This window comes from Anguilla anguilla, chromosome 14 (genome assembly GCF_013347855.1).
Source record: "Anguilla anguilla isolate fAngAng1 chromosome 14, fAngAng1.pri, whole genome shotgun sequence".
NCBI classification, from domain to species: Eukaryota; Metazoa; Chordata; class Actinopteri; order Anguilliformes; family Anguillidae; genus Anguilla; species Anguilla anguilla.
This window is the reverse complement of record NC_049214.1, coordinates 2,288,039-2,307,767: the sequence shown is the minus strand read 5'-3', so window position 1 is coordinate 2,307,767 and position 19,729 is coordinate 2,288,039. Positions and strand designations below refer to the sequence as shown.

Sequence of the window (19,729 nt, the reverse complement as noted above, 5' to 3'; positions counted from 1 at the left end):
TGTTGAATTAGCATTTTAATAGCCTGACAGAACAGCGGTTCCTCCAGCACCGCGATCTGAGACGCCCACATCAGATCCCTGCGCCACGCTGGCCTTTTATGCTGGGTCCGATCTGACGAGCGTGCGCATGTCGGACTGGCTTTGCTGCCCCCCGGTGGCCAGAATGCGGAACGCACATTTTCTATTTTTAGCAGCAAAAAGTGCGCGTGGAGAGAGAAGGCTGTCTGCTCACGCACCTACAGGCTGACTCATCCCCTGGTGCGACGACGAAAATTCAGATGTGCAAACATTCTGGGAGTCACTGAAGTGAGCATATGTCTATCTGCAATATGTGCTCTGTGTGTGTGTGTGTTTAAGGTTATACATGGTTGTTGGTGTATACATCAGTGTGCAGACTGCATGCATATCTGAAAGAAAAATTTTCTCCTAAGAATTAGATTAGACCATCTATGGAGATTTCGTCTAATTATCTCAGAATCTATCCAAGGAATGTAGCCCTCTCAGCTGCAGGCCTACCTCATTTTCACTCTGAATGCAAGAAAAAAATTCATGGAGTCATGAAATATGAAAAGATGCATATTGGTGGAATGTATAAAGTAAAATGGTTGAAAATTCTGAAATTCTACTGGCATGTTCTGTGATGGCACGTAATCTGCCACTGAGAGGTAGGAGCAATCTGTTATTCAAGGCTTCTCAAACCCAATCCAAGATATGTTTGTTTGGCCAGAGCCAGGACATTAGCATGATTTATGTCTGGTAGTAGATCTCACCACTACCACAGATTGTACAAAACACAAACTAAAACAACCAGGTGGCTAATCCTAGACAAAAAAACATACCTCAAAGAGTTAATTTCATTCAGAAGTACTAATATTCCACAACAGCTATGTCCCTTTTGTGCGTAAAATAATTGTTTAATGAGCACAAAGCAGTTTTTTTATTTCGGTGCTAAAGCTGTGTGCAGTTAAACGCGTTATTGCGGTTGCTGTTAAACACAAAAGAAGCACTTGACTAAACACTGGAACCGCACGACCAAAAGCACTTAATTCCACTTTGCACACCCACGAGATAAGGGGGGGGGGGGGGGGGGATTTCAAGAAGCCTTTCTGCCCGAGAACAGCAATTACTCAAGGATGTAATTAAAAACCAAGCTAACTGCGATTTAGCTCCACAAAGCCCGGTGATCGCCATTGTCCTCGCGGCTTCTGTGAACGTGTCTCGGGAGCGAAGGCGAGCAGACGGCCTCCGTCACGTCTCCGCTCGCGTCTTCCCCACTTCAGCCATTATCAAACGGACACATTTCAAAACAGGACCAGTCTGCTGGAGTAAAACATGTTTTTAATGGCTTTTCTGAAGCATGAACAGAAGAATCTCAATGAGGTTTACAGACACAGGCTTCCCCGAATCCCCAGTTTTCAGAAAGGGAAAGAAAGAAAAAAAAAAAGTGGTTTGTTTCGGGTGTGTAAGGTGCGTAGATTATATGCGTGGATTATAAGAACAAGACGAGCTAAACCCATGACACACTGCTGTAGGTGCATTTTTTTGTCTTGTATTCCCCCCCCCCCCCCATTGGTAAACAACACAGGCTGTCGAAACGTGCGATAATGACGACATCTGGGCTTCAGCTAAAACGGAGGTGGGGGTGGGATGTGCAGCGCGGGGTGGGGGGGGGGGGGGGGGGGTGGTGGTCTGGCGGTTAGCCGGGGGGCCAGCCCATCTGTCGGCCCCCCAGGACGTGGACGTGGATGTGGTAGACGGACTGGCCTCCGTCGGGACCCTCGTTCACCACCAGCCTGTATCCCTTCTTCAGCCCCTCCTTCTCCGCGCAGTTCTTCGCCACGAGCATCAGGTGACCCAGGAGCTGTTTGGGGGGGGGGGGGGGGGGGGGGGGGAAGACATAGGAGATCTCAGATCAGAGGTGGACAGTGAGGGCCAGGTCTGTTCCCGCTTCTCATGGCAAACTTCCGGCCTTGTTTACTAAATTAGCCCTAACACTTACGCCGTCTGACATTTTAGCGAACTTTCCTGAAAAGCAACTGAAAGACAGATGACAGACCATTCTTGGGTTCCTATAACAAAACGTTTTACTGTGATCTACTCTACGAGTGAACCAGTGTTGGTGTGTACAGGCTATTCAACCAGGGTAATTGCACACACACCAGAGGCCCTGTTTCAGGAAGCAGGATTACAGAGTTAGCTGGATAACTGCGCTGAGTAAAACCCAAAACCCTCCCAAATCTGGAACATGGACTGAAGTTAAAAGAGCTGTCCGGGTTTTACTTGCTGCAGTTATCTGGCTAACTCAGTAGACCTGCTTTGTGCAATACCCCCCCAGCTCTCCAACACCGGAACTGTGCACCCGTCTTAGAGACAGTCACCCGACTAAAAATTCAGAACGTGCTTTGTGCAAAAAGTAAATAAAATGCATTTTTTTAAAACTTGCCATAGAACAATTAGTTACCACTTCAACCAACAGTCAAGGCGTTACACAGTACAGTAGAATCTCACAGATAAAGACGAGCTGGTCTGGTAGTTAATTTGAACTCTGAAATCCTCTGAAATATATATTAAATAATAATAGGAAATATTCATGAAAAAATGCTTTATAGAGTCAAATTATCCCCCTCTAAATATGTTCCAACCTCTTGCAGCTCTTGCTCTGTGCTTGCAAGAGCCACATTAATTCAGAGCCTTTCAGCTTTTCAAAACCTCTTAACATGTAATGGATACAGTAATAGCTTTGCACAAATTGGTACATGATTATTACAGACATAATTGTAAGTAAAAATAGTCTCACTGGCTTGATGCATTAGACCACAGTGACGACACAGTGATTTTTTTACCGTGGTAAACAGCACCACCTACTGGCAGTAGTGGGGGAGAGTGGGTGAGACATTTAAGTTAACATGAACCTTGCTACTTAGTATCCTCAATTCGGGGGAGTTTGCCAAGTTTTCTTCAAATGTAAGTTTTAAAACAGCCTGAGCACAAATACTGAATAATGGCGATGCCGATTAGAATCTCTCCATTCAGTTCTACTCAGTTTCAACCCTACCAGTTCAAAGCAAAAAATAAATAAAAAAGCCTGCCAAAGTTATCTGAAGCACAGCTGCCCCGCGGCAAATGGTCTTTGCATGGCTCCTATATTTAGACTCGCTGCCAGTTGATGGTCAGGCCGCTGAACTCCAACCAGACCGCGGCTTTCTCTGGGGGGCTGCGTAGAGTCGGGGTTTTTCTGAAATTCACGGCTTAATTAAAACGAAAATGGCGGAACCCAAGGTCAGGATAAAGCCGTTTCCCGGGGGAATGGTAAAAAATGAGCGCCGAACAAACAGCCCGATCTGACCGGAGCAGCCCTGCTGCTGGAAGGCACTGGACACTTGCCAGAGGAACGAGAGGGAAATTTGGGGGCGCTGTGCGTTCGGAGAGAGAAACAATGAACCCGGGGGGTTCCCCTAAAACCAGCTCGGGGGCATCAGCCGCACGCTAGGCGCTTTTGGGTGGCAGGGTGGCACTGCCACGCAGGAACTGGGCTGGCAAGCCTAAGATTACAGTCAAGCCCATAAACTGCTCTCCGTTTAAAAAAGGACATTCGTTCACCGAGGGGCTCCACGTTTACTTAAACACTGAACAAGTTGCAGAATTTATCTGACACTTCAAAAAAGAAATAAATAAATTAATTAATTAATTAAAAAAGCTTGTGAAGACTGGCGCGTTTGCTTCTTTACACCTTAAAGAGGCGAAGAGGGGACTGGCACTACACGAGTGAAGTTAAAACCGTTCCCTGTACTGAGTTAGAGTGCCGTGTGGTGAGCTTGGCCTTCCGTCAGCCGCTGGTGGTGGTGGAGCTCACGGCACAGTGACGTTCAGACGCCTAACTGCGCTGAGTGCACAGTGACGTTTGGACCCCTAACTCTGCGCTGAGTGCACAGTGACGTTCGGACGCCCAACTGTGCGCTGAGTGCACAGTGACGTTCGGACGCCTAACCGTGCGCTGAGTGCACAGTGACGTTCGGACGCCTAACCCTGCGCTGAGTGCACAGTGACGTTCGGACTCCTAACTCTGCGCTGAGTGCACAGTGACGTTCGGACTCCTAACTCTGCGCTGAGTGCACAGTGACGTTCGGACGCCCAATTCTGCGCTGACTGGCACTGCGGAGCTCATGCAGTGCGCCGCGTAACACAGTGATGGAATGTGACGCAGCTCTGCGCCGCGTAACACAGTGATGGAATGTGACGCAGCTCTGCGCCGTACACGAAGATCGGTTAAAACCTGAATCTGGCTCGGCTGTGGGTTTCGGGCGGAGTGCCTGCAGGTGGTTGCTTGGTTACATTGCTTGCCATTGCACCCGCCCGTGCAGTACGTCCGACTGCATTTTCCGGACGACTGGCATTCCCTTGCAGCAGCATTGTGATTGGCCACTGTCACAGTTTAATGCGGGCTTTGTTTATAAATAGCTTGGTTACCTTTAAGGATAATTTAACTTGCAGTCTTTGTTGACACTGCATTCTTGTATTCCGGAGAGTAACACCGATGTTCTCCGCTACTGTTTGGTGCTCTGGATAAGAGCATCTGCCAAACAAATGTAAATAAACGTGTGAGATGATGCAATTAAAATGCATAAATAAAAATCTTTTAAAACGTTTTTTTTGCCACGCTTGTGCATTTCACATGTTTCCCTGGCACCGTTCACTTCACCCAGACCTGCTCACAGCGATGACGCCACGAATGGCCCCTGATTGGACGTGTCTGGTCAGCTGACGATGAATGCGCGTGGGTAACGTAGTCAACGGCTTGGCGCTAAAACGCAGTCGAGCAGGTTTGTCCTCCGCCCTCTGCAGCGGGGCCTAATGCCGCTCTTTTTTTTCTTTTTCAACCACGTGCTTAGACTGCGGGGGGGGGGGGGGGGGGGGGGGGGGGGGTAGATCCTGCATTCTGGCACTGTACCTGAAAAACCCCTAAAATAAACCTTGGTTTAAAAAAGAATTAGGTCTGCGGAGTCCAAACACAGGTCTGGTTATAGATGGACATATGGGCTCAACTTTACACAGCAGAACTATTCTGGTTACAGTGCTGTAATAAACCAGCGGTAGCCAACCCTGTTCCTGGAGATCTACCGTCCTGTAGGTTTTCACTCCAGCCCTAACAAAGCACGCCTCATTCACCAGCTAGAGATCTCTGAGAAGCTAATTAGTAGAATCAGGTGTGTTGAATTAGAGTTAAAATGAAAACCTTCAGGATAGGTAGATCTCCACAGGAGCAGGGTTGGTGACCGCAATGTCAGACGCATTAACACTTACAGCCGCGTCTCCGTCGTCAGTCTTCGACATTTGCGTGATCGGCTTCCTGGGGACGACCAGGAAGTGAGTGGGCGCCTGGGGTGCCACGTCATGGAAGGCTATGCACTGGAACACACAGGACGGGGACGCCCCCAATTTAATAAACCCGTTCATGCCGTTACCACTGACAGAACCATCAAACTAAAATATGTTTTAAAAGATTCCCATGAGAGAACAGGGCTGTTTGCCTGGCTAGCTGGCACAGTCGCACCTGCTATTCGCCAAAGGCAGGATAAATATCCCAGGACAATAAGTACAAGTATGGGACTATAAACAGTGCACGACCCCATGGATGATAGGCCTACATTCACAGTTCCGGTTCAATAGCGCCGCCCAATCCGCAACGTTCCAAAATTCATAAATGGAATCCTATGCGATGAACGCAAGGTATGAATTCGGCTAATTATTTTTCCACGTCATTCTGATTTATTATTATTTACTTACCTTTCTTTACATTTAGTCTTCTACACATTGCAGTTTAAAAAAATTTTTTTAATCTAGTTATTATATTCATGAATTGATTTTTTTTTAAACATTATTGATCATTGCCATTTCTTACAGAAAACTGTTAACACACACGTCTTATATGCATCAATCTCGACAGTAGGCCTACATATCCATAAACTGGTTGTCAAAAGCACTTTGGTATTAAGGACCGCTACATGCTCAACGAACATAGCCCTGCTACAACAGAGTCTAGGGGTTGCCAATTTGCCAGCAATCCTAATTCGTATTTTTACAGGTCAACTTTTTTTTTCGCTCGCTCGCTTCACTTTTATGAAAATAAATCCCGTTGAACTAACAATCAAATGTGTACGGCCCTAGTCATATTCCTCAACGGTTATACACATGCTGCAACCACTTCCCATCGCGGTAGGTTAAATCAAGTGGGATTACCCAGCTAACCACTAAGATATCTCATTGATTGTGCCTTCAAGTGCTACGTAATTACTAAACAATAGAAGCGCATAACGAGTCAGGTAGATGGGGTTCTTTAGCTTGCTTGTCGGGTTATACTGCAGATTGCCAATAATAGCGCTTGCCACCGTTCGATGCACAAATGCAGACTAAGCGCTCAGTTAGCCTTTGCTAACTGACGTCTGAAAGCAGGGCAAGCAAGCCATCCTTAGCTCTTCTTCTGGGTGGCTATAAACGCAACACTGCAGTCACTGTTCTAAAATTACGCGTTTGCACAAGCAGATAATGTAGCTTATTGTCTATATATGGTTTAGTCAGTGATTCAATTCAAGACGTTTGGATTCCGGGATGAAGCCTCGCTAACGTCGTTAGCAAACTTGGCAGCTGGTGGCCCTCAGCGCAAGAAAGCCGCGTTTTCTTTTCAACGGGAATGCTCAGTTTATCAAACAGTAGATGCAGACCTGTTCATCTTCGTATAATATTTTCGCAGGAATCTCCTTGCGTATAATCTTCCCGAAAATCGTGTCTCCGCCCGGCTTAGCAGCCTGCGCCTTCGCAATTTCATCAGACATCGTGCAGACAGCGGCAGCGGCTCCTCCCTACTGTCCCCGGTTTTGTAAAGGCGTTACACTGTAGCATGTGAAACTTCATTGGCTAAGGCATAGTTGAAAGCGTACACTAAAGTTTTATTGGTGTAGGCACAAGTCAGTCATTGTCGACCCGCCCCTTGGATCTGTGAACTTAAAAGTATGACGCAATTCCTATTCGAGACTGAAGTCCTTAGTCCTGTGATCACATTCAAGCGTTTGAAAAAGGATTGATTAGTGCATTAAGTTCAAAACAGGAACAGAATTTAACTAATACTGTTTTAAAAATTTTATTATATCAGCAGCAATCTCACAATATCAACGGAGCACCCCCCCCCCACCACACACACACACACAAAGCATTATGTTCACTAAATGTTCTCTCAATAGAACTTGGCCCTCAACACTACCTCCCCCCACCACTTCCCCACCCCCCCCCGCTCCTAATCAAACAATGTGATCAAACAGTCCACATGAGGATAAAGTGCACATTTTCAGCTTTTATTAATGGGTATTTTAAAAAAATACATTTTGGTGTCACCATGTAGAAGTTACAGGACTTCTCATACATAGCCCCCCCCCCCCCCCATTTCTGATTGGTCAGGTGTATTCAATTGCCTCCTTATACAGGCATAAGATAGCTTACAGTATCTCGTCTTGATCCTAGGCTTTTTTTTATTACCATGTCAACATAAGGACCTATGTTAAAAATGAAAGTCAAGGAAGCCATTAAAAAAACCAGCCAAGAGACATATGCTACACCTTAGATTTACCTAATTCAAATGTTTGGAACATCATTAAGAAGAAAGAGAGAGTACTGGTGAGCTCAGTAATTGGAAAGGTCAAGGAAGACCTCTACAGATGACTGAAGAATTCTCACCATAATGAAGAAAAAAAAAAAAAAAAAAACCCTAACGCCTATCTGGCAGATCAGAAACACTCTTTGGATGGCAGGCGTGGATGTGTCAAGGACGACTGTCCACAGAAGACTTCAAGAAAAGAACTACAGACGGTACACTGTAAGATGCAAACCACTCGTTAACTGCAAAAACAGGATGGCCAGGTTAGAGGTTAATCAGAAGTACCTAAAAGAGCCTGCAGAGTTCTGGGAAAAGGTTTTGTGGACAGAAGAGACAAGGATTCATTTATATCAGAGTGGTGGCAAGAGAAAAGTGTAGAGGCCGAAAGGAACTTCCCAAGGTTCCTGAGGATGGTGCTGTCAATCTAGGTTGCATTCTGTTAAATTAAATTTCTATGGTCACCGATGCTGTGAACTAGTGGACAACCTGCAATCGAGTGGAAATGGTTATAGTACGTGTCATTTCCTGTTTTGCACTCATAGTTCATCATGGCTACCCTCTTCCTGGCATATTGCGATGGTTATAAAATCTGCTCTATGCCTACATTCATTTTCCATCTCTGCTCTTTCTACAACCCACTCTTTCTGCCATTCACTGCAACAGAACAGACACACAGGTCTAATAAAAACAGATTTATATACTGTTAACATATACTTAGTGCACATAGCGCTCAGGTGAATGAGTGTAAAAAGGATCTCAACGGCAAATGTTTTAGCAACCAGCTTCCCTCATTACTCCCCCCATTACTACCACACATCTTTGAGGTAGTATATAATCTTAGTGAAATTTAGGTTATATCTGTTGATTGCATTAATTGGTAAACAAGTAGTTTATTAAGAGGCGGTCGGTAAAAGAGTAATCTCAATAAGACCCAGTTAATCGCAAGCAATTAATGGGGCAAATTAATGTGTAAAGGAGTCTACTTATTGGCTGTGAGAGAGATTCAAGGAAATCAATGTTCCAATCCATTCCAACCAGTCGCAGGAAAACAGCACTTTATTATTTAAAGACGGCTACACTGTGAATGAGTCTGGTGAAAGAACGTAAACATATTCCGTAAAGTAAATGCAACTATGTGATGTGATATGTGGTAGGCTAATAAGGTGTTATGACAAACACATCAAACGAATCAAACATGATGATGTGATCGACTCGTCACGTGTAGCAGTGTCACCATAGGATGCAGTGTTGGTGTGAGCCTGGGATCTCCAACTAATCCTGTACGGCCGCTGTGTCTGCTGGTTTTTTTTTAATGTGCTCCTGCATTTAAGTGCTTAATATAAGTCACTGATTGGCTAAAGAGTCCGCACACCCTGATTCCAAGGCCTAGATTTGGCTGCTGATTGAAAATAAATCACAGCAGGTGGCAGAAAAGCTAGAGTCATGGCTGGTCATAATGACATGCGGCTCATAGGTGGAACTTCAGATTGTGTGTGTGTGTGTGTGTGTGTGTTTGCGTGTGTGCATGTGCGTGTGAGTGCGTGTGTGTGCGTGTTTGCGTGTGTGCATGTGCGTGTGAGTGTGTGTGTGTGTGTGTGTGCGTGTGAGTGTGTGTGTGTGTGTGTGTGTGTGTGAGAGTGTGTGTGCGTGTGTGCGTGTGTGCATGTGCATGTGAGTGTGTGTGTGTGTGTGTGTGTGTGTGTACATTTAACTCAATTCTGACAATTGCAGATTTTTAATCCACACAAACACACCTCACAGCCAACGGACGTAACCCGGCATCAGGAATGACACGGGACTTACAGACACTCTAATCCAGACATTCCGGTGTCAGGAGGGGAAATATTGGGGAATTGCACAGTAATCTGCAGGGAAACTGCTTTTAGTCGGGAAGTCCCTGGCGGCCCATCTGTGCCTGACTGGTTCAGGACAGCGGACCAGAAACATACGCATGAGCTACCAAGATCACCGCCCACCATCCCTGACCCCGGGTTCCACAACATCCTCTTGCCTTCATAACACGCTGTGCTGGCGACAGACGGAAGGAGGCCGCCCAGACTGATAAAACTGTTTTAAAAAGGGGGAGTATTTCACTCTGTCTCTGCTTTTATATCTCCCTTGTAGCAAGTGGAGATTTGTAGAGATGGACAAGGAGAGGCTGAGGGAGAGAGGGAGACTGAGAGAGAGCAAGAGCGAGATACAGCTGCAGCTTGCATGATGTCTGAGAGAGAGAGAGAGAGAGAGAAAACGAGTGAGTTTGAGCGAGATACAGCTGCTGATTGAGTCTGCGATCATTCATTCTGTCAACAGACCATCATACCTCAGCTGAGACAGTAATGAGCTTCAAAATATCAAGGCTTGTCTTGGAAAAACGCATAAATCTCTTATCGGCTTGGATACGCAGAACTAAATGAGCCCTGTAGCCTATTCCATGCACGTGACTATAAAGTCCACTAGGGGGCAGTCTAACACCCTTTTCTCAGTTAAAATAACAGTAGGGAAAGACGGACCCCAACTACAGGAAGTGGTGGAGTTGTGCAGGTAAACTATGTTTGATCATTGTGTTTAAAGAAAAATGCATACGAGAAATGCACAAACTAAATTGTAAATAAATTGCCGGTCTACTCAATGTTTACCGTCAAAAAGACAACTTCCGCTAATAATGAGACATTTCGTCTTAGCATTTTGCATTTCTGCAGCGTACACAAGCTGCGCACAGTAGGCCTACACATTGTAAAAAAAAAAAAAAAAAATGGAGGCCGGTAGGACGTACTCCTGTATGTTGATGCAAAGGGGGTACGGCCCTTAATCCTTGAGTAAGTTTAACGCAATTGCCAATTTAGGATACGTTTAACGATGTAGTCATACTTTAGTTATTAAACAGACACTTACACCTAACTTACAGAAAGTTTGTTGTTGTGTGAGTCAACAGCCTTCCACGATCATTTGATGTAAAATATTTATTCAACAATAGGTGCAGGCACTAGCACCAATCGGCGCTAACGTCTTCAGAATGGTGTGCTGCGAGCCGCCTGCGGAATACCGCACGCGCGGGTGCGAGAGAAACACGCGCGACGGTAATTTGTATCTGTCAGTAAAATAAATGGCTAAATGTTTTGACGAGACCTCCATCAAATTTGCCTTAATAGTCTGCCATTATTCTGGAACGGCTAAACTCAATATTGAATGCATTATTTTCCGAGAATTCCGCCGCGTCATATGACCTTTACCTGCTTGAGTGCGTGAAACTGTCTCAGTGTTTTTATGTTTTGACGTCCTTTTTTGTGAATTCCAATATTAAACAGATGACCTCTTACGTTATCATTAGCATAATTTATATCTAACATATAGGCCTGTGGAATATAATTACTCAGCAGTAAAAAAGAATAATGGCTGACGTACTGTATGGGCTGAACAGAGCCCATATTTAGAGAATTCAAGTGATATTGTGGATTGTGGTGTGTAATAGGTGTGTGGAAGCCTTGGTTGTTATCAGTCAGTGTATTGAATTTGTTTGTCATTAATTTGTCGGGTGGGGGGGGGGGCGGGGGGTTACAGCTGGGCTGTAAATCCAGTGGAGCCCTTTTGACCTACTTCCTAAAACTCAGCCCTCAGGGGCCCCACAATGCCCCCCCCCCCCCCCCCCCCCCCCCACTCATGGGGGGCCCAGGTAGTTGCCTGCCTTGCCGGTCTTGTATTCACCTCTAGTGCTGTCTATATGCTGGTATAGTAACACACACACCTCTAGTTCTGTCTCTATGCTGGTATAGTAACACACACACCTGTAGTGCTGTCTGTATGCTGGTATAGTAACACACACACCTCTAGTTCTGTCTCTATGCTATATACAGTATCTGCATGTTTTGTGTGGATGTATCTGTCTTTCATGTTTGGAACTATGTGAAACTGCCGCTTTAAGATGCAAGATAAATTTGTGTAATCAGACACTCTTATACCTAACTTACAGAAAGTTTGTTGTTGTGTGAGTAACTTCATATAATTATTTCTATTTATGGGTTCAAAGACTCGCCAGTTCACCTGAAAGGTTGTCCATTATGCTAACGTGGGCTTATTCCACCCAGAAGAGTCCATATTTAGTAAGAGGAGTGCATTGTATTATACATATGTAAAGTTAAAACAAATTACATTTTGATTGCGGTTTCCATAATGTGATCTTTAAACCACAACACCACAGAACCGCATTGGAATTTAAAACAGCTTGTTCTTATCTCACAGATTGGGAGTAGCTGTTCCAGGTTTCATGCAGTTCTGTGGTCTTGTGGTCTGAACCAGATGTGTTCGAGCTTTCTTGTTGGGGGCCCCCAGAACTATGCATTTGGTTGTGTGTCCCCTGCTGCCCTCCCTACAACATATTGAACATAGAACATAACATTATTGAACATGGGACATGACATTATTATCACGTTTTAACTCAGGGAAATGCGGAGGCGATATTTCAGCAATGACTTTTAAATTATTGCATGAACTCCACAAATGCAGAAGGACAAAACACAAGCAATGGCACACTGAGGTTGGTTTTCATTATTAACAACCCTGTATGAGGGAAATCAAACTTCCGGTGATCCTCGATGCACTTTTGAACTTTTGCTTTTTGGTCCGCAGGGCTTACTGGTGGCACCATGACCTAAATGCGCTGGATTTGGATCCCGACGATGATTGCTCTCTACTCTTTGAAAAATGTTACCCCTTGCAAGGTAAAGGGCACCTCCACATTCATGTCCCCCTGGATTTCAATTTCCTGCCGTGGGATGTCATCTCTATGGCAATGTTCAGCTGCTCAACCACTGGTCCGTTTTGAGAGGTCAGACTTGCTTTCAGAAATCTGCGCTTTCGAAAACTGGGTAAGAATCATGCTTTCCAATCAGCGCCTGCAAAGTCACACACACATAGGCAGACACACAGACACGCACACATACTCACAAACACACACACTCACACACACGCACACACACACACACGCACACACACGCACACACACGCACACACACGCACACACACGCACAAACTAATATATATATAATTACTTAAATGGAGAGCAGATAGTCCACTCTCCTTCTGTATCACTTGCCTTATTCAGGCTGGTAGGAAGCAGAGAGGGTCACGGATAGAGAAGGGATCACTGCACAGATTGGGCCATGGCAGGGGGCCCCTGAACTACCAATCACCTGGGGCATCCCGTATCCAGCTCCAGAGTGGGTCGCTCTACTGACTGTGCCAGAAGTTTCCTCAAGAAGGTGCTTGTTTTTCATTATCGCATCTGCTTGTGATCAATCTTTTTGACAAGCGATGTATTCACTGTTTGAAATATGGCAGTGACATCTCAATGTGCCATCAACCATACCACATCATGCCAAGCCTTTTTCATAGTGTAAACTAAATGGAGCTGATGTAGTGTCAGTAATTACACTGGTGGACAAATAGGGGGCAGTCTTCCCCCTGGACCAGGGGTGTCCAGTCTTATCCGAAAAGGGCCCATTGTGGGGGAAGGGTTCTGTTTTAGTCCAGGTCAGCCCCTAAGACAGATAAGATTGGACACCCCTGCTCTGGAACATGCACAGAAGCCACTGCCCTAGACATGCTGTGTTGTGAGTCTTACAGTCTGTGGGAGTAGATTGAGGTTCTGGCTCAGCAGTGATAATATACCTCATCACTTACAGTATTGCAAAGTGCAGTTGCTCCCTACTGTCCTGACTGTATGTGCATGCTGGCTTTCTAAATTTGGACACTAAAGCTTCCCACAGAATTGCTAGGTAAATAAACCCATCTCAGGTTTACTCTCTCAGGTTTGTGGTGGCACTGGATTGATTCCATAAAAAATTTGGTACGATGCCAATTTAATTAATTGTCCTGTATTTAACACTGCATTCAGCCTATGTCACTTTGGATGTCTCTCTTGAACTTTTAGTTGAATTCCGGTATCTGACGATGGGATGTAATTTACCTGGAATGCGAAAAAGCGCTGCCTAATTATGTACACCTACAATTTATTGGTGAGAGACCGCTGGCTCCATGAAATCCGCTGGGACGCCAGTCTCCTCCTAGTTGTTCTCCTCCTCTTTGGCCGCCCCGTGTACAGTAACCATACACGTGCGAGTGGTTTGATTCGCCTCTACTGACCGACGGCAGCCGCAAAACCTCACAGGCAGCTGCTCCGCGCGCAGTCACTGCTTCGCGCGGCTCGGGGGCGTTTCTTTTCAAGCAGAAGTCAACTTTCTCAAACCACTTAGCCCGTCCACTCTGCAGACTTTCCTTTGCTGGAGATGACAGGACGTTCAGATTATTCTTGGGGGTCGTAGCAGTTTTGGAGCCTCTTTAAAAATATTTAAACAACGTCAAAGTTCTTTGCGTGAAGGGATTTCGTTAATACAGTGGTTAGAGTTACCTGGGTTACCGCGCAGAAAATGTGCGGGTTTTAGCTAGTAACCGGGCAAAACATTTTTTTCCGTCAAGGATTACCACGCAAAATTGAACTCCGTGTGATGGGGACTCTCTGGGTTATGCAGTGCGCGGTTGGATGTGTGGCGTTACTGATCGTTGTGGTGACGGGACAAACTACTGGGAACCAGGGGAGAAGCACTTTCAAGACAAATGAGGACACGCACGCACCATCGAGCCGAATGCGGAGACGAGGGCGACAGGATCAGTTGAGAGGGTAAGGGACTAACTAGTGTGTCCCTCTTAAAGGACATAGGCTGTGCTCACTGCAACGAATTCCACGCGTTAGGACTGATTAGCGAATAAATACATATTCCAAAGGTGTTTAAATAGAGATTTTATGTGAGATTTTGAATAGATTATACACAATTAGAAAGGTTATGGTAACATACATATGCCCATCGTAATTATATTTTCTGGAAATAACTGAAAAGGTGTCACGTTAATACTTGCATCATAAACTGTTTTTAGTTCGGTTGTCTGGACACGTGGTATTAACTTGCAGTGTGGGTTAACAATATTTTATTGTCAAAGTTGGTGCACAGTAGCCTACAATTCAGTGGAGTAATTTGGGAAATTAAAGCATTGAAATATTTAGAAAGTAACTTACGGATTCCAATTGTATTATCATTCACTTCCGATCTTAGGGGAAAAAATATAGCTGAAGGCTTGATTTCACAAATAATGAAATTTGAGAACGGGGCCTGTCTAAGCGGAATACCATCAAAGCTTACTTTTTGTGTTCTTCACGTATTGCAGTTCTGAGGCAGGTGACGCATGTTGTTCTCCATCGATTTGTTCAAATATTGCAATTATTTGAAAGACCGTTGAAACTATTGACACTAGGCTATTTCTTGCTTGCGACGGTTTCCCGTTGACAGACACGCTTGACCCCACACATTCTGTTCAGACACACCTACGCCTACGTCATGTTCTCCTTTGCGGGAATCGAATTTACGATATTACGTTTTCGCTCCAGTGCCCTTTTTAAAAGAAGGAATTAACCGCAGAACGCACACGTCATCTTTAAACACAAATAATAAGCAATATGATTATTGGAAACAGAGTTTCTTTGGTTAGTAGCTATTCAAATTAAAGCTAATTGATAAAATATTCATCAGTTCTGGACTAAATCAGTTCAAAACCGAAACGAACGTCTTGCTCGTGCATTGAAATGACGCCGTTGGTCTAATCGCTGTCCAACGACCAGAGGCTTCCTTTGTCCTTCAGTGGTCGCCTTGGAAGGAAATGCCCGATAACCCAGAGATCAGCTGGAAAAAAATGCTTTCAAAATACTACAGGCCCGTGTAAACCATTACGTCATCTTGTATAGACTGGAATTAAATTTAAAGTACCGAAAAGTGAACCAAACATTTAGTTTGATATCAAAATAGATTGAACATAAAAATAAAAGTGTTTAGATATGGATTTATTTGTTTTGTATTGACAAAAAATTGAATTGTGTTACATATTGTATTTGTAATGTAACAATATAGTGCTACGAACATTATATTTTCGTAATCCATTAATAAATACAACTTTTACGAAATGTATGTGGAGTGGCATGTAGTTGAAACCGATGCTGAAGGACAGGTCATAGGTTGTGTGAAACCGTTTTTATTTTTTAAGTAATGTCAATTTGTAGAACATGAAAACAACTATTTTGACAAACTGTTCATGTTCAGTTCCTCGATGGACCAGACCAGATGTTGGCTAGTTGAATTCCAGACCTAATTCACAGCTTTACTGTAATTGTGCTTGAATGGGGTGGCGGACTGAATGTGATTTTGGGGTCCCCTGCGTGTGACTGTGACGACTCTTCGTGTACCTCAGGTCCAGTGTTGCTAACATTTATGTCGGATCTGTGTGATTTCACCCCAAACCTCTTGTGCAGGCCGAATGTATGTGGGTCACGCTTCCATTCCTACTGCTGCCCTGGATGGAAGACTTTGCCCGGGGGCAACCAATGTATTGTGCGTAAGTACTGCGGCAGATGTTCACGGCAATAAACCACCGCTTCAAATTGGCGGTTACTGGAACGCTCGCGCTTTGATCTCCGTTCACACATGGGGGCAGCAGGGGGCGCTGGTTCACATTTGCAAAGCGTGTCATGTCTGCGAATGCAACTTTAAGCAGCGACTGGTTTTGAAAAAGGAAATTTCAGGGGAAACCCGTTCCCTCCCATCTCCCACCACAAACCCCGCGGCACTAAATCCGCGCACGTACGTGGTTTTCCGGAAGGTTGATTTGATTATGAGAGTTCAGGTCCATAAACAAAGCCAGAACTTTTTATGCATCAAATAAGCTGGTGATGGTCCGGGTCATATCTGACTCCCCTTTAGTGCAGTGAACTGATTAGTACCACCAGTGTAGAACCACTGAAATGATGCAGCTCTTTTGTTCATATCAGCACACATCCATGTAACTAATCAGATCACATTAGTCCTGTAACTCGGAGCCCGGAAGCTACGGTTTAAAAAAAGAAAACGCACATCAGACCGACGTGGGGACCAACGCATATATTTGACATTATTTACCTGGAATATCCAGGTATGAAAGGATTGCTTCCTTAATTGTACCCCCTCCCCTCATGGTTTTCTGACCCTGTTTTGAAACGGTAATCACAAGTTCATGCTTGTTATCGAATACGCACACAGCAGTACCTCTGTGGTGTGCAGTCCAAACCACCAGGGTCCCACTTGGTCTTAAATTACTGTTGGCTCTGGATGAGGTCCAGAAACCGTGGAAAAAAGAAAGAAAAAAAACTTTTTTCAGTCTTTTTTGTACTGTGTGGATGCTTCCTAGTTGTGTAAGAAGAGGCATGTGGATCAGATCTTGATTTGCTAACGGAAAGACCTTCTGACAGCACAGAAGGCTCCCTTCTTGCCTGCTGTCATTCAACGTTAGACCTCAAGTGCTACTATGGACTTTAAATACTTACACAGCAGAACTGTCGCTTTAAATATTTTTTAATTTAAAAGAATGAAAGACTTCCTCTACAACTTGAAGGGCTGTCTTGTTGGATTTCAGTGAGATATTTAGACTTTACTGTAGGCTACACTACAATCCAAAGCCCTGTGGTTCAAACCTAGTGCTGAAAATATTGCGCAATGCTGGGGGGAAAAATCCATAAGGTCCTGTAAGGTGAATGGCGAAATTTTGTGCGTCATAGAGGTATTAGTTGCAATTCTTTGTGCTCTTTAATGCATACAGTGTATTGCTGCGTCTATTGTAGCCTACGGCAAATTTCACGTGTTTTACGAAAAAAAAAATGTCGGCATGCAACTGTCAGTTAACGATGCTTGTTTTCTGGTCCGTCCGGTTTCTTAATGGCTGTTCCTTAAACGTCAGGTTTAAATCATTTTAAGGATACATTCTTTGTACGTGTGGTTTCTTCGATAAGTGGGGGAGAGAAAAAAAAAAGTTTTTCTTTTTTCCCTAACAGCCATCTGTCGGAACAGCTGCGGAGACGGGTTCTGCTCGCGCCCCAACATGTGCACGTGCGCTAACGGGCAGATAGCGCCCAGCTGCGGGGCCAAATCCGGTGAGTGCCCCGGCCCCCGACGCGTCTTTCTGCGCACGCAGAACGAGTCGAATTAAAATCGGCGCGGAAACTACCCCCTTTTTTTACTGTTCTACGCCCCGAACGCTGTGTGTGTATAAGTCCCTCTACATCTCCTCTAAATGCTATGTCCTTAATCGTTTTTGGAAATATGGTTTCAGGAAGCGTCTGATACCGTTTTACCTTATTCCTTTATATGACGTGAGTTATTTGCTTAGCCTTAGCAGATGATGGCCTTATTCAGGGCAAATTACACAGCATACGTGTTTATATGATCTCCGTCTGTACAGCTGGATTGTTTTACTGAAGATATTCAGGTGAACCGTCTCACTCAGAAGTACAGCAGCAGTGTTCTGGCCTTGTAGAAAAAAAGGGTTCTTTGGGTTGTCTGCATATGGGAACCATTTTTAGTTCTTTATGGAACCCTCAATGGTACAGTAGGTGTGGAAAGTGTGGTAGCTCCTAGATTGAACCATTTTGGCCAGCACAGAACCCTCGAAATGGAGTAAAGCTGGAGTAGAACCGAGCTGAGGTTTATTCAGCAGTTGTCCAGCTAAGTCGGTAATCCTGCTTGGTGAAATACAGGACTCCAGGACTGAAAGCTCCCTGACAAGTCTTCAAAAGCAGATGATTACTCTCTCAATCGCTAACGCTGTTTCCTGTTAATGAATGATGTAAAGTCTGATCACATCGTGATGCGATGCAATGTAATGTAACGTAATGCAGAGTGATGTAATGTGATGGAATGCAGAGTGATGCAATGTAATGTAATGCAGAGTGATGCAATGTAATGTAATGCAGAGTGATGCAATGTAATGTAATGTAATGCAGTGACGTAATGTGATGTAATGCAGAGTGATGTAATGCAATGTAATGCATAGTTATGTAATGTGATGTAATGCATGTAATGGCTACTGAGCGCGCTCTGTCTGTTCTCCGCAGGCTCACAGTGCAACATCAGGTGCATGAATGGAGGCGTGTGCGCGGAGGACCACTGCAAGTGTCCGAAGGGCTACGTCGGGACATACTGCGGCCAACGTGAGTGCCTGCACACCTCTCTACTGCAGGGCTAGGGACACAAAAGTTTCGACACCCTCTGTGTTGGTGGTTTTTCTAAATGATAAACATGAGTTCGGTTGAGTTTCTTTTTTTTGTGCACTTTTCCTCTGCAAAGCTACCACCGCTGCCTAGCCTAACTCGTTACCATAGGGACAACGGAACCCTCCCTGCAGGCCTTCGACAAAGTATAAATGCGAACCTCCATTTGTGTTGAGTGACACTTTGTTGACATAGCTCAGTATTTGGTGCTGTTGATCTAACTTTACATGCATTGGGTGACTGTTGACCTAGCTTTGCGTTTTGTTGAGTTTTGGACTTTCTCAGCATTCATTAAGTGTTAACCAAGTTTAGCATTCAGTGGTTGTGTTGACCTAGCTTAGCATTCAGTGGTTGTGTTGACCTAGCTTAGCGTTCAGTGGTTGTGTTGACCTAGCTTAGCATTCAGTGATTGTGTTGACCTAGTTCAGTATTTGTTGAGTGTTGGTATAGCCTACCATTTTGTGAGTTTTGATCTTGCTTGGCATTCTGTGCATTTTAAACTAGCTTAGCATTTGGTGGGTGCTCTCCTAGCTCAGAAGTCAGTGATTGTGTTGACCTAGCTCAGTATTCAGTGATTGTGTTGACCTATCTTAGAAGTCAGGGATTATGTTGACCTAGCTAAGAAGTCAGGGATTGTGTTGACCTAGCTTAGAAGTCAGTGATTGTGTTGACCTAGCTTAGAAGTCAGTGATTGTGTTGACCTAGCTTAGAAGTCCGGGATTGTGTTGACCTATTTTAGAAGTCAGGGATTGTGTTAACCTAGCTCAGCTTTTGGAGATTTTGTCTTGACCTTGCTTGGGAATAGTTCTGTTGCCCTTGCTTGGCTTTTGGTGAGTGTTAAGCCCACATCTGCTGAGATTTGGATTATTTCACACGGAACCTTTTATGTTACCGCAGCCGTAGTTCCTCCCGGTGATGGGCCAAGCGCCCACAAGCTTCCCGACGTCAGCGAGAAGATATTCCTTCCC

At 44.7% G+C, this 19,729-nt stretch overlaps 2 protein-coding genes across 2 annotated transcripts in view; one reads left to right on the top strand and one right to left on the bottom strand.

Moving 5' to 3' along the window:
- Positions 1-1,321: 1,321 nt before the first annotated feature.
- On the bottom strand, positions 1,322-6,880 carry hint1 (histidine triad nucleotide binding protein 1). Its single transcript, XM_035390055.1, has 3 exons — positions 6,720-6,880; positions 5,302-5,406; positions 1,322-1,861 (listed from the first exon to the last, which is right to left on the bottom strand). The coding sequence occupies exons 1-3, from the start codon at positions 6,828-6,830 to the stop codon at positions 1,697-1,699; spliced, it is 381 nt and encodes a 126-aa protein (XP_035245946.1). The 5' UTR covers positions 6,831-6,880; the 3' UTR covers positions 1,322-1,696.
- Positions 6,881-13,781: 6,901 nt separating this feature from the next.
- LOC118213469 (fibrillin-2) overlaps positions 13,782-19,729 on the top strand; it is a 103,778-nt gene continuing 97,830 nt past the window's right edge. Inside the window, exons 1-4 of the mRNA XM_035392484.1 lie at positions 13,782-14,318; positions 15,996-16,078; positions 17,547-17,645; positions 18,606-18,701. Coding sequence (XP_035248375.1) covers positions 14,146-14,318; positions 15,996-16,078; positions 17,547-17,645; positions 18,606-18,701 — 451 coding nt within the window. The 5' untranslated portion in view covers positions 13,782-14,145. The remainder of the gene's footprint in view (positions 14,319-15,995; positions 16,079-17,546; positions 17,646-18,605; positions 18,702-19,729) is intronic.